Raw genomic sequence first — 13,295 nt, forward strand, 5'->3', positions numbered from 1 at the left:
AGTTTGATTAGCGAGAGAATTAATGAGGGACACCATGGCATTTCACACATAAGCGGGGCCACCAGCCCCACCTTCACGAAGTACCGTATTTTTCAGAGTATAAGACGCACCTTTTTCCCTGAAAAAAAGAGGCTGAAAATCTGGATGTGTCTTTTACACTGAATACAGCATTTTTTGCCTCCTGAAACTCCTCCCCTTCACCAAAATGGCCGTGCGTAGCTTGTAGGAGGCTTTCAGAGAGCTCCTGGGGGCTTGGGAGGGCAAAAATGAGCAAAAACCGTCCTGTTTTTTGCTCAATTTTACCAGCCCCCAGGAGTACTCTATAAGCTTCCTAAAGGCTATCCATGCCCTTTTTTTTACAAAAAATGGACCCGTTTTTGTGAAAAACGAGCCATTTATTTGCTCACACCCCCCCCCCCCCAGGAGCACTCTGCAAGCCCCCTAAAGGCTATTCATGCCTTTGGGGGGGAGAATGGGCCCGTTTTTGCAAAAATGGGCCTTTTGGGGAGGTTTGCAGAATGCAAAAACTTTTTTTTAATTTGCCTCTTCAAAACCTTGGTGCGTCTTATACTCCGGTGCGTCTTATATTCCGAAAAATATGGTATCTGGTTCCTGGTGGAGATCCTGATCATCAGAGATGCTCTTCCTTCCTGCAGAGGGCACAATTAGGAGATGTGACAGGTCTATGTAATGGGACAAAGAAGAAGAGCCATCTCCGTGTTGGCCCCTTCCCTGCGGAGTATCATCCCTGCGTAGAAAAGATTGGCCCCCACCCTGACAACCTATCAAAAGGCCTAAAAATGTGATTTTGTATTTTGTATTAGGGGGTTTGTTTCTGTAAGCTGCCTGGAGTCATCACGAGTCAGGAGGCCTGATAAATTTTATAAATAGCAATAGTACCTAGACTTATATACCGCTTCACAGTGCTTTACAGCCCACTCTAAAGTTTACAGAGTCAGCATGCTAACACACACACACCCCCCGCAAACAATCTGGGTCATTTTACCAATCTCGTAAGGATGGAAGGCTGAGTCAACCTTGAGCTAGTCAAGAGTGAACTGTTGGCATTGGGCAGAATTAGCCTGCAATGCTGCATTCTATCAAGAAGGAAAGAAGGGAGGGAGGGAGGGAGGGAGGGAGGGAGGGAGGGAGGGAGGGAGGAAGGAAGGAAGGAAGGAAGGAAGGAAGGAAGGAAGGAAGGAAGGAAGGAAGGAAGGAAGGAAGGAAGGAAAGGCAATAGCACTTAGACATATACCATTCATAGTGCTTTTACCGCCCTCTCTGATTGGTTTACAGAGTCACCCTACTTCCCCCCAACAATCTGGGTCCCCATTTTACCGACCTCAGAGGGATGGAAGGCTGAGTCAATCTTGAGCCAGTCCAGATCCAGTCAGGATTGAACTCCTGGCAGTGAACTGAATTAGCCTGCTAATTCAGGCTAATTAGCCTGAATTAGCCCCTTCTAACAGAAGGAAGGGAGGGAGGGCAATAGACTTATATACCACTTCACAGTGCTTTACAGCCCTCTCTAAGCAGTTTACAAGGTCAGCATACTGACCTTAACAATCTAGGTCCTCATTTTATCCACCTCGGAAGGATGGAAGGCTGAGTCAACTATGAGCCAGTCCAGATCGAACTGCTGAAATGCTGGCAGGCGGCAATCAGCAGAAGTAGGCTGCAGTACTGCATTCGAACCACTGCCCCAACCACGACTCAAAATAAATAAACTTGGCTAGTGGCACTAAACGATAGAATCTTGCTTTTTTTTTAATTTTAAAGGAAAACTAAGATTTATGGGAGGTCAAATTGGAATCAGCCTAGGCTGGAGACGGCACACACCTAAGAGCATCTGTAAAAAATGGACCAGTTTCTGAGAGGCAACCTAAAATTAGCTAACAGATATCCACAGGGCATTGCTTGGCTTTAAATATCGGGAACACCTGTCCTGGAGTTTCTCACCAGATGTTCCCATCGCCCTCGTAAGCCCGCGGCATTTAAAGAGACATGGTCTCCTCCAGACAGACGCCATAAAACTCTCTATCAGCTCCCCCTCTGCCCGCCCGTCGACCGATGATAATAAAAAAAAGAGAGAGAGAGAGTCGCATTAAAGCTCCATAAAGTTAATTGGATCCCTCCTCCTTTGGACGCAGCTATTGGGAGGGAGATTTAATTAAAACACAAAGAGAAGCTGGATGGGTGGGCGGATATCAAGAGAGGGGAGAACCGCGAATGCAGACTCTGGGATGATGGCGAAACTCAGAGGGGAAGGAAGAACGGGCTAAGTTTCTAGGAAGCAGCAGCTGTTCGAAAGAGGCAGAATCAGCAAAGAGCAAGAAAATGCCCCTTTCTCCCCCCCTGGTTCCCATCGCACATCATGTGCCAATCATTCCCGACTCTAGGGGACGGTGCAGGAGAGGTGCACACTCCTGCACGATCATCCCCCCAAGACCCACTCACCCCCACCCCTACATCCCTATACTAGGACTGCAAGATTGTGCAATCTGTATCCCTACAGAAGAGGTCTGGTTGTGTTGTCTGGAGAAGATGTCACATTGCTCATCCAGACATCTGAGATAGTTTTTTCAGTTGTCTCTCTTGACTGAGAAGTTATGCTATCTGTCCATGGCCCAAATCTCTGTAGGTCTATTAGATGCAAATGAGCCCTGTTTGAAAAATATAGAGCAGGTTTCAAATCCTAAAGCTTTATTAGAATAAACCACCAGGAGCCCTAAGATGATGCTATCCTAAACCAGACACTTTTTTTCCATGTTTTATGCTATTTTGTTGATTTTTGTTGTTACTGTTGTTGTTGTTGCTAGCATCGAAGGAACCATTTACTGAATTCTTGAGCTTGTCAAGAAGAAGCAGGAAGTCTGAATTCTTTGACTCTTCCTTCAGATTCAGGTCCAAACAAAATCAAATGCTTTTTGGTTCAGTCTGTTACGTTGACTATTTCTTTGAAAGGTTAACATATATTTGCTTGCTTGCTTGCTTGCTTGCTTGCTTGCTTGCTTGCTTGCTTGCTTGCTTGCTTGCTTGCTTGCTTGCTTACTTACTTACTTACTTACTTACTTAATTAATTAAAAGGTAAAGGTTCCCCTCACTTGTCCCCTGTGCTAGTCATTTCCAGCTCTAGGGGGCAGTTCTCATCTCCGTTTCAAAGCCGAAGAGCCAGCGCTGTCCGAAGACGTCTCCGTGGTCATGTGGCCGGCATGACTAAACACCGAAGGAGCACGGAACACAGTTCCCTTCCCACCAAAGGTGGTTCCTCTTTTTCTACTTGCATTTTTACATGCTTTCGGACTGCTAGGTTGGCAGAAGTTGGGATAAGTAACGGGGAGCTCACTCCGTTACGCGGCACTAGGGATTCGAACTGCCAACCTTCTGATCAACAAGCTCAGCGTCTTAGCCACTGAGTCACTAGGTCCTTTCCCCACCCCCTCAACTTCTCAACAATTCCCCTGTCTGGATAAAAACTGCTCTTCCCAAGCACTGTTTGGTTGGAGGAAGAGGTTGGTGGGGGAAGGATAGGTTTCTGCAATTTTACTGATTTGGGCCGGTGGATATCTGGTGGGCAAGAACCCAGAATAAATCAATGCCCTAGCAAAACAGGGGATTCAATGCACTGCTGGTGCATGCTTCATTCTGCAACCGTCTGCAGCACATTAAAAAAAAAACACTCTTTAATGTTTAGCCATTTTCACATGCATGTATGTCTTCGGGCATACTGCCCCCTAGTGGCATTACACAACGTGGCTTCCCTTGACAAATGCAATGTTGTTTATTTTCATGAAGGATTTTCAATGCAGTAAACATCCAATCTGTAGGAGATGACTAGGCTGAGCCTGAAAGAGGGGTCAAATGCATCCTAAGTCAAGAGTCCCGGTGTACCCACAAGAGAGCAAAGTCCAGCCAACCTGGAATGCCCTTCTTATCCCCCGCTCATCCCCTTTGACCGTTAGTTGGTCAGATTCTTGTAGAGCTTAAGCTTGCAATAAAGCTTGCAATATACTCAGATCAACAATCAAGTAAATGAGACTCCAATCTGCCAAAGCACCATCAGTAAACAGCCCAACCAAAGAATCACTTAAGACCCTCCCTACCCACACAGACAGCCAAGACACCAGAAAATATAATGAGAGCAAACAGCCCTCCTTACTAGCACTGATGATGTTAGCTAGTTAGGGTAATGAAGCATCTGCAAGAAAACAACCTTGGAGAGCATGCAGGATCCCACTTTATACTCATTTGAACTGCCTGGATTTTCTGGTTTCCCCTGTAATTGACAAAATATAAAGAAAAAGGATGAGTCAATGGAAGGAAGGAAGGAAGGAAAAAATGAGAGAAGTAAAATGAAAAAGGGAAGAAAAGAACTGAGGGAAGAAGGAAGGAAAGGAGGAGAGAGAGTGAGAGGAGGGAGGGAGGAAAGGAAGGGAGGAAAAATGAAAGAAGGATGTAAAATGAAAGAGAGAGAAGAAAAGAAGGGAAGGAAAGAGAAGAAAGGAGGAGGAAGGGTGGGAGGCAGGAGGGAAGGAAAATATGAAAGAGAAGTGTGTAAAATGAAAGAGGGGGAAAATGGAGGGAAGGAGAAGGAAGGAAAGAAGGTGGAAGAGTGAGAGTGAGAAAGAGGGAAGGAAAGGAAGGAAATGAAAGAGAAGTATGTAAAATGAAAGAGGGGGAAATGGAGGGAAGGAGAAGGAAGGAAAGAAGGTGGAAGAGTGAGAGTGAGAAAGAGGGAAGGAAGAAGAAAATGAAAGAGAAGTATATAAAATGAAAGAGAGGGAAGAATGGAGGAAAGGAGAAGGAAGGAAGGTGGGAGAATGAAAGGAGGGGGGAAAGGAAGGAACCAAGGAAAAACAAAAGAGAACAATGTAAAATAAAAGAGAAGGAATAAACTAATGGATGGAAGGAGAAAAAGAAAAGAAGGTGGGAGAGGGGAAGGAGGGAGGGAGGGAGGAAGGGATTCTGGACCAGCTATAACTTTTTTTCATCCATGGAGATAGCACCAGAGGTCAAAAGATGTCTTATGACCTTAACCACTGCAAGCCCTAGTTATGATTTCCTGCGATCCATGGAAAGCTTTGTCTCCCATGAATATCAGGACTGCCCCATTATCTGTAATCAAGAACCCAACGCTGTTGACTGGGACCAACCCCCTCCCACCGTAGGCCAAGGCTGGTCCTTCTGCTTCACCAGGGCAGAGTCCATAAGGAGTAGAAACACCCTCGATCCCCGGAGCAGAAGTTTCTCCAGGATCCCCTGCCACAGGAGGGGCAAGGCTGGCTCAGAGTCTCGGGCAGAGCGATGCAGCCGTTGCCGCCACCCCGCCTGGCCCTGATGGCACATAATGGAATTTCATTCATATTCATGGAGCTGTAATCTCCAGAGTCACTGAAGCAGGCCGAATGGAGTGGAAATTTACAGCCTCCCTTGCCGCCGCTGATGAAGCGCCTGGTTTACCCATCACCGACTCTAATTAAATGGGAAATTTAAAATGTTAACTTTGGCAGCCGCTCCTGGAGGATTTTCCCCGAGCGTAAATTGTGCTTCCCGTTAAGTTCACCAAAGCTAAGGAGGGACCGACCGGGAGTTACTACTCGTGGCCCAACAAACCTTCAGGGGTCTCCTCTGTTTCTGTCCACGGTGCGTGTGTGGGTTTGGGGTGCTAAAATAGGCTTCACACGATGTCGCACTGGTTTGGATTCGGTGGCTTGCTCAACAGAGCGTGGTTAAAAAAAAAAACCAGCCTTTTAGAAAATAGGAAGGTTTTCAAGGTGAAGAATGGACGTGTTACCTGTATACCCTTTCCTTTAAATATGGAATGGAATGGAATTAGGGCTAGAGTAGAGCAGAGTAGAAAAAGGAATACAGTTAGGACTAGATTAGACTAGACTATAAAGAATAGAATAGGAATAGGAAATAGAATAGAATAGGGAAAGTAGACTAGACTATAAAGAATAGGAATAGGAGTAGAATGGGATGGGATGGGATGGAATGGAATAGAATAGAATAGGGAAAGTAGACTAGATTGTAAAGAATAGGAATAGGAATAGGAGTTGAATGGAATGGAATAGAATAGAATAGGAAAAATACACTAGACTATAAAAATAGAATAGGAATAGGAAATAGAACAGAATAGAATAGAATAGAATAGGGAAAGTAGACTAGACTATAAAGAATAGGAATAGGAGTAGAATGGGATGGAATGGGATGGAATGGAATGGGATCAAATAGGGAAAGTAGACTAGACTATAACGAATAGGAATAGGAGTTAAATGGAATAGAATAGAATAGACTATAAAGAATAGAATAGGAATAGGAAATAGAATAGAATAGAATATGGAAAGTAGATTAGACTATAAAGAATAGGAATAGGAGTAGAATGGGATGGAATGGGATGGAATGGAATGGGATCGAATAGGGAAAGTGGACTAGACTATAACGAATAGGAATAGGAATAGGAGTTAAATGGAATAGAATAGAATAGACTATAAAGAATAGAATAGGAATGGGAAATAGAATAGAATAGAATAGGGAAAGTAGATTAGACTATAAAGAATAGGAATAGGAATAGGAATAGGAATAGGAGTGGAATGGAATAGAATAGAAACAGAAACAGAAACAGAAACAATATAGTACAATGCAATGCAATACAATACAATAAGGAATAGAATAGCATTCGGAATAGAGTAGAATTTCCAATTTAAAAAAAGCATTTAAATAAATAAACAAAGTCACATTGATAAAATTGGAGGTCCACAAGCGGGATGATAAAACTAACCCAATTTGTGGAAATGGTAAATTCTTTGGCCGAGGGGGGTGAGGGGGAAAACCTAATAAGATTTTTTTTTTAACTGAGAAGCTGATTTAAGAGATTTGAGGATAAACTAGGTCAAAGGCGGATGAAGGGAGTAAGAGGGCAATTTATTCAATAGAAAAACGGGCGGAAATCATAATTCTACGTTTTCTTCCTTTTTTCACTTCCTTTTTCAACCTCTTATCTGTTCGGTTTTTTACTCATTATGGCCTTGGGGGGGGGGAAGGGGGGAAGCTAATAAATCTAAATCCAAAGGAAACAGCTCCCCCGTGGCGATACTCTCCGCTATCCTTTGCACCCGCATTTCCCATGTTTCTCCTTCTACTACAAACCCCATGCGCCTTCAGCCTCCCGCCTTCTACCCCAAGCGAGAGCCAAGCGTTCCCGCTGTTGGGCGGCCTGCGCCTTCCGCCCGGCAGAGGTCGCTGCCCTCAGTCGCCCGCCCACCGCCGGGCGGAAGCGGCGCCGCTCTGGCCGCCCTCCGGCCCTTGCGCTCCTCTGCTCCCTTCCTCCCTTCTTCTGCGGGCTGCGCGTCGCCGAAGGTCGCCGCCGAGTCGGGAGCGCGCGCGGTGGGGAGGGAGTGGGGGGGCAGCTCAGCCCCCCGGGAACGAGCATCCCCTGCCCCGCCACGGGGCCTAGCCGCCTCCATGGACCCTCTGGCGACCCCCGCCCCCGGGAAGAGGACCCTCGCCGTATCCTTAGCCGAGCTGGTTGGGGTGGGGGTCAGTTATGGGGCGGGGGGGGGTGTCTGTGAGGTGCTGGTTGGTGGGTGTCTAAACGGGGAGGGCAAGTTCTGTCCTTGTCTTGGGAAGGGCAGCTAGAGGGGGAGCCCCCCCCCTTAAAATCAGTTCCTCTTGGCTTTGGAGTCGCCCCCCCCCCCATTTAAGGATTGGGGGGCACAGGAGTGGGGGGAGAGGCCCGGCTGTCCTTACAGCAGCCCAGAAATGGGGAATGATGTTCGGGGCCAAATGGCTTGGAAGATTGCCCTGATTGCTTCCTCCAAAAGTACTTCCTCTTGAAACCCAGTGGACTGTTGGGCAGGGGACGATGGGCACCCTGCTTTCCTGTGGACTGGGGAGGGGACGATGGGCACCCTGCTTTCCTGCTGGCTGGGCAGGGAATGATGGGCATCCTGCTTTCCTGCGGGCTCAGGAGTGGACTCTGGGCACCCTGCTTTCCTGGGGGCTGGGCAGGGAATGATGGGCATCCTGCTTTCCTGCTGGCTCAGGAGTGGACGATGGGCATCCTGTTTTCCTGTGAACTGGATAATGGGCATCCTTTTCTGCGGGCTCGGAACGGGACGATGGGCACCCTGCTTTCCTGCGAACTGGGTAATGGGCACCCTTTTTTCTGCAGGCTGGGGAGGGGATGATGGGCACCCTGCTTTCCTGTGAACTGGATAATGGGCACCCTTCTTTTCTGCGGGCTGGGAGAGAATGATGGACACCCTGCTTTCCTGTGGATGGGCAGGGGACGATGGGCACCCTGCTTTCCTGTTTCTTTTTCCCCCCAGGCCAGTTTCCTGGGTCATTCGAGTGGCCTGTCCAGGAGGGACTTGCCAGCATCTGAACCCCCATGGTATTAAGGCTAGGGTAATGCCAGAATCGCCTTCCCAGACCCAAATTTGCTTGCCGAGGAGCATTTCAAAGCCTTTGCCAGGTTCCTGTTGTTGTTGTCCTCCTCCTCCTTCTAGCAGGCTAATTGATTTGCAAACGGTGCGCTGCTGTGTGGTCCTTGCTGCTGCTGATCCGGGAGGCTGGGAAGGGGAATCCTTGCAATGGATGGCAAAGCAAAACATCCGGGCTCTGCCACTCAGAACTTTCATGTTTTCAGCCCAGTTTTTAAAAGTCTGGTTTGAGAGAGCTGTTCTCACCATAGGACAGAGATGGGTACCGAATCAAAGGGTTATCTAGTCAGCTGTTGGTCTGGTGAATATAGAAAGATGTTGATCAGCATCTGGATCTCTTTAGACCTCTAGAAATAAAGTGTATCTCTTCCGAGGAGGTTCTAGGATTTTTCTGATCCGCTCCGGCTCTTTTATCTGTTGTCTTCCCTTTCTTGTACTTTCCTCAGCTCTTCTATTCTGTTTCTATCTATCTGTATCTCTATATGTCTATGTCTGTTTGTCTATCTCTATCTATGTCTATCATCTATTGATCTATCATCCATCGATCTCTATTTCTGTCTAGATGTCTATCATCTATCAATCTATTCTATCATCTATATCTATGTCTGTCATCTCTATCGATCTATCAATGTCAATGAATCAAACTATTTACCTATTTCTGTTTCTGTCTGCCTATCATCTATCGATCTATCATCTATGTATCGATCTATCTGTCATCTAGCTCAGCAGTCACCAACCTGTGGGCCATGGAATCACTGGTGGTCCAGGTGAAAATGTTGGTGGTCTGCAGAAAAATCATTTGCATTTTTTTTTAATATTGCACTAAACACTATTTATCTTTTTTAAAAATTCGTATTAGTGGTCCACGGGATTTGAAATTATGAATTTGGTGGTCCCTGAGGTTCGAAAGGTTGGTGACCCCTGATCTAGCTATCCATATACCTATCTACCAGTATCTATACCTACCTAACTACCATCTATCTATCATCTACTTTTTTCTAGTCCATTTTCCCAAAATCACAATCCCCAAAGTATGCGAGCCACGGAGCACATCTCCATATTCAGCAGTTTCGTTTCTATACTCTCGGATGCCGTAGGCAGTCAGTCGAGAAAGCTTTTTTTTTTTTCCCCTGCAGGTAGATGAGTTTCTCAGGAAACACCTGGCTGGGATTGCTGTTGGAAAATGAACTGGACTTAAAACAGGGGGGGGGGGGAATGGTTCTCCTGCTGGTAGATTAGCACCCAGCAGATCTTGGTTCAAAGCATAGAAGTCAGAAACCAACGTGTTTGGTTTCCCCCGTAACCACACTGCTTTCAGAACTGATGGCGGTGCAGTGTTTTTCAACCACTGTACTCTAGCAAGTGTACAACAGTGCTTTCTTTTTTTTTTTCAGGTCAAATCTTTTGGCTTGTACCTCTCTCGCTCTCCCTGTTAAGGAACATTTTGTGAAATGTTCCTCCTCAAGGCGCTTGCGGGAGGGGGGAGCTGGCACAGCAAGGCTCTGAAGTTTATCCTCTTTCAGAGGTTGAATAAGATGGGGAGAGGAGAACAGAACCAGATACGGAGACTCTGCCGGTTGGAAATGGCAATAGCACTTAGACTTGTTTACCGCTTCATAGTGCTTTTACACCCCCTCTCTAAGCAGTTTACAGAGTCAGCATATTGCCCCCAAACAATCTGGGTCCTCATTTTACCCACCTCGGAAGGATGGAAGGATGAGTCAAGCTTCAGCTTGTCAGCATTGAACTGCTGGCAGTGGCCAGAGTTAGGCTACAATATTGCATTTTAGCCACTGGGAGAGAAGGAAGGAAGGAAGGAAGGAAGGAAGGAAGGAAGGAAGGAAGGAAGGAAGGAAGGAAGGAAGGAAGGAAGGAAGGAAGGACGGACAATAGCAATAGCACTCAGACATATACTGTTTCACAGTGCTTTACATACCTCTCTAAGTGGTTTACAGAGTCAGCCTATTGCCCCCAATAATCTGGGTCCTCATTTTACCCACCTTGGAAGGATGGAAAGCTGAGCCAACTTTGAACCGGTCAGGATCGAACTGCTGGCAGTCGGTAGAGTTAGCCTGCAATACTGCATTCTAACCACTGTGCCACTCGGGTTCCTAATAGCAATAGCACTTATACACCGCTTCATAGTGCTTTTACAGCCCTCTCTAAGTGGTTTACAGAGTCAGCCTATTGCCCCCAAACAATCTGGGTCCTCATTTTACCCACCTCGGAAGGACGGAAGGCTGAGTCAACCTTGAGCCTGGTGAGATTCGAACTGCCGAACTGCAGCTAGCAGTCAGCTGAAGTAGCCTGCAGTCCTGCGCTCCTTGCTTTTTTGCTCTTCCTTTTTCCTTAACTGGTCTTCAGGGCGTGGAGGTGAACGCAGGTCAGCAAATGCCGTGTGAGTTGACCCTGGTCCAACGTGGTGGAGAATATGAGTAAGTCCCCAGGGAAGGGTGAACATTTCTGTCGCCACTGCTTACATATCTGTACCCAGATCCTTGCACTGGTAGCCTATGGAAGTATTTCCAACCTTGGCACATTTTAAAACGTGCGGACTTCAATTCCCAGAATTCCCCAGCCAGAATGTAGCCCCCATTTGCACTACAGAAAATCACGGTGTAGTCTTTCGTGTTTGGACAAATGCTGTAATGCCATTCCCGTTTGCGTATGTCTGTGTGTGTGAATCATCCCACGCGTAGTATTTTTGCCTGGAAGGGCAAAATGAAGAATGTTTGCACACTTCCCTCCGTTTCCTTCCTGTGCCTCTAACTTTATCACTTTTTTTTAAATTGCAGGTTGGTTATAAGCTCACAGGGGACAGACCACCCTATTCAAGAACACATTCCAGTCAACGACCGTTTTAAATGTGTGCAAGGTATTATTCAAAGTCTCTTTTCTTTCTGGTTTGATGACTCATGGTTTCCTGCAAGCCAGGAAAGGTTAGTGTCAAAATCAAAACCACAAACAGAATCTGGACCTTGGCAACCAGAGATGCTGGCCGGAGTTTTATGCAACCATAAATCCTGTGCCAATGGAAACATAGCAGGGAGTGCCCCTTGCTTGATTAATGAACTGATAGCGCTAGTCTCAAAGGTGCTTTTCCAAGCGGCAGCTGGACTTTCTAGTGTTTCTTTGAAGAGGTTTTGCTGCTCATTCAAGAAGCTTCTTCGGAGCTGAGAGCACAAGCGGCTTTTGAGAGAAGCTGAAGAAGCTTCTCAGGTGAGAAGCAAAACGTCTTCAGAGAAAAAGGTGATAACTCTGGAACACCTCGAGCAATTTCAACCAAACTTGGTACACAGATGACTTACTCTCTGGAAACAAATACTGTGGGGGTAAGACACCCCTAAAACCCCTTTGGGGTCTGTGTTCTGTTAAGATACAGCCTGTTGTGCCTTCAAATGGCTTCTACTGTACTGCCATAAAATGGCTTTACTGTGCAGCGCATTGGAGTTGCCATGTTAACGGCTTCATGATACTCCACAATGGGGCTTCCTCTCGTAAGGGGAAAGTCCAACATTATATATTACATTTGGTCCAGACATTTTCCCCTATAAATAAATACCTGGGCAACGCCAGGTTATCGGCTAGTTACCTATAAAACACAATCCAGGTGCTGAGCTCTTGCAAACCAGGATTAAAAGTCTACCACTTGACGGAGCGTCTTCAAGATTTTTGTCAAGCTGGTCCCCAACCACTTGTGTTCCCCCCTTAGTTAGCCCAAGTGAAAAATTCCTACGATATCTTTGCCTTTTGCAGTTTTCTGATTCTTGGTGGTTGTTTTTTCCTTCTAGAGGCCGAAGAAACTTTGCTGATCGACATAGCCACAAATTGTGAGTCGTCTTTCCTCAGAAAATGGTGTCAGAAATAGACTTCCCTGAAAGCTGACGTGTTGTCTTTCCTCCTTGACTCATTGTCCTGCTCTTCTCTCTTTTCTGCCTTCTGCTGCCTGGCTAGAGGTTTTCTGGGAAAAGTGGAATATTTGGCCATTGTTTTATTGCTCTGTCTGGGTACTATAGAGAGAACCAAAAGTATGCTATAAAATTCAGCAAGGATGGGTTGAAATCAGGAAACAGACCTCCGGTGTGATTACATAGATATAGCTCTGTTTACTTTCAATCCAGGGAGAGAATTAAGAGAGAGTTCTTTTTTTTTTTTAATTTCAAGAAATTAAAAGATATTTGCTCCTGGGGAGGAAGGTTATGGCAAATCTAGACAGCATACTAAAAAGCAGAGATATCACCCTGCCATCAAAAGTGCGTATAGTCAAGGCTATGGTTTTCCCAGTTGCAATGGATGGCTGTGAAAGTTGGACCATAAGGAAGGCTGAGCGCCAAAGAATGGAGGCCTTTGAACTATGGTGCTGGAGAAGACTCCTGCAAGTCCCTTGGACTGCAAGGTGATCAAACCGGTCAGTCCTAGAGGAGATCAACCCTGACTGCTCTTTAGAAGGCCAGATCCTGAAGAGGAAACTCAAATACTTCGGCCACCTAATGAGAAGGAAGGACTCACTGGAGAAGAGCCTCATGCTGGGAATGATGGAGGGCAAAAGAAGAGGACAGCAGAGAATGAGGTGGCTGGATGGAGTCACCGAAGCAGTTGGCATGAGCTTAAATGGACTCCAGAGGATGATAGAGGACAGGAAGGCCTGGAGGAATGTTGTCCATGGGGTTGCGATGGGTTGGACAAGATTTCACAACTAACAACAAGCTAATGTGTTTTTCTGGAAAAAAAATGGTATTCCAGAATGCTGGCATCACAAGCTACATGAGATCAGAACTCTCTCTCCCTCCCTCCCTCCCTCCCTCCCTCCCTCGCTATCTCTCTCTCTGTGAAATCTTTCAGAAAGTTCAG

The 13,295-nt window shown here is 46.3% G+C and overlaps 1 protein-coding gene across 3 annotated transcripts in view; it reads left to right on the forward strand.

The window, feature by feature from the left end:
- The first annotated feature begins 7,312 nt into the window (after positions 1-7,312).
- The window catches only part of OCRL (OCRL inositol polyphosphate-5-phosphatase), a 32,572-nt gene continuing 26,589 nt past the window's right edge, over positions 7,313-13,295 (forward strand). Inside the window, exons 1-4 of one of the 3 annotated variants that reach the window (XM_087728143.1) lie at positions 7,313-7,509; positions 10,809-10,879; positions 11,240-11,319; positions 12,236-12,274. In XM_087728143.1, the coding sequence (XP_087584269.1) occupies positions 7,465-7,509; positions 10,809-10,879; positions 11,240-11,319; positions 12,236-12,274 (235 nt within the window). In that variant the 5' untranslated portion in view covers positions 7,313-7,464. The remainder of the gene's footprint in view (positions 7,510-10,808; positions 10,880-11,239; positions 11,320-12,235; positions 12,275-13,295) is intronic. The other 2 variants (XM_087728144.1, XM_087728145.1) reach the window with 2 other exon arrangements.

The sequence above is a fragment of the Thamnophis sirtalis genome, unplaced genomic scaffold, assembly GCF_051295495.1.
Source record: "Thamnophis sirtalis isolate CommonGarterSnake01/CBP01778 unplaced genomic scaffold, rThaSir2_p1.2 scaffold_13, whole genome shotgun sequence".
NCBI lineage: Eukaryota > Metazoa > Chordata > Lepidosauria > Squamata > Natricidae > Thamnophis > Thamnophis sirtalis.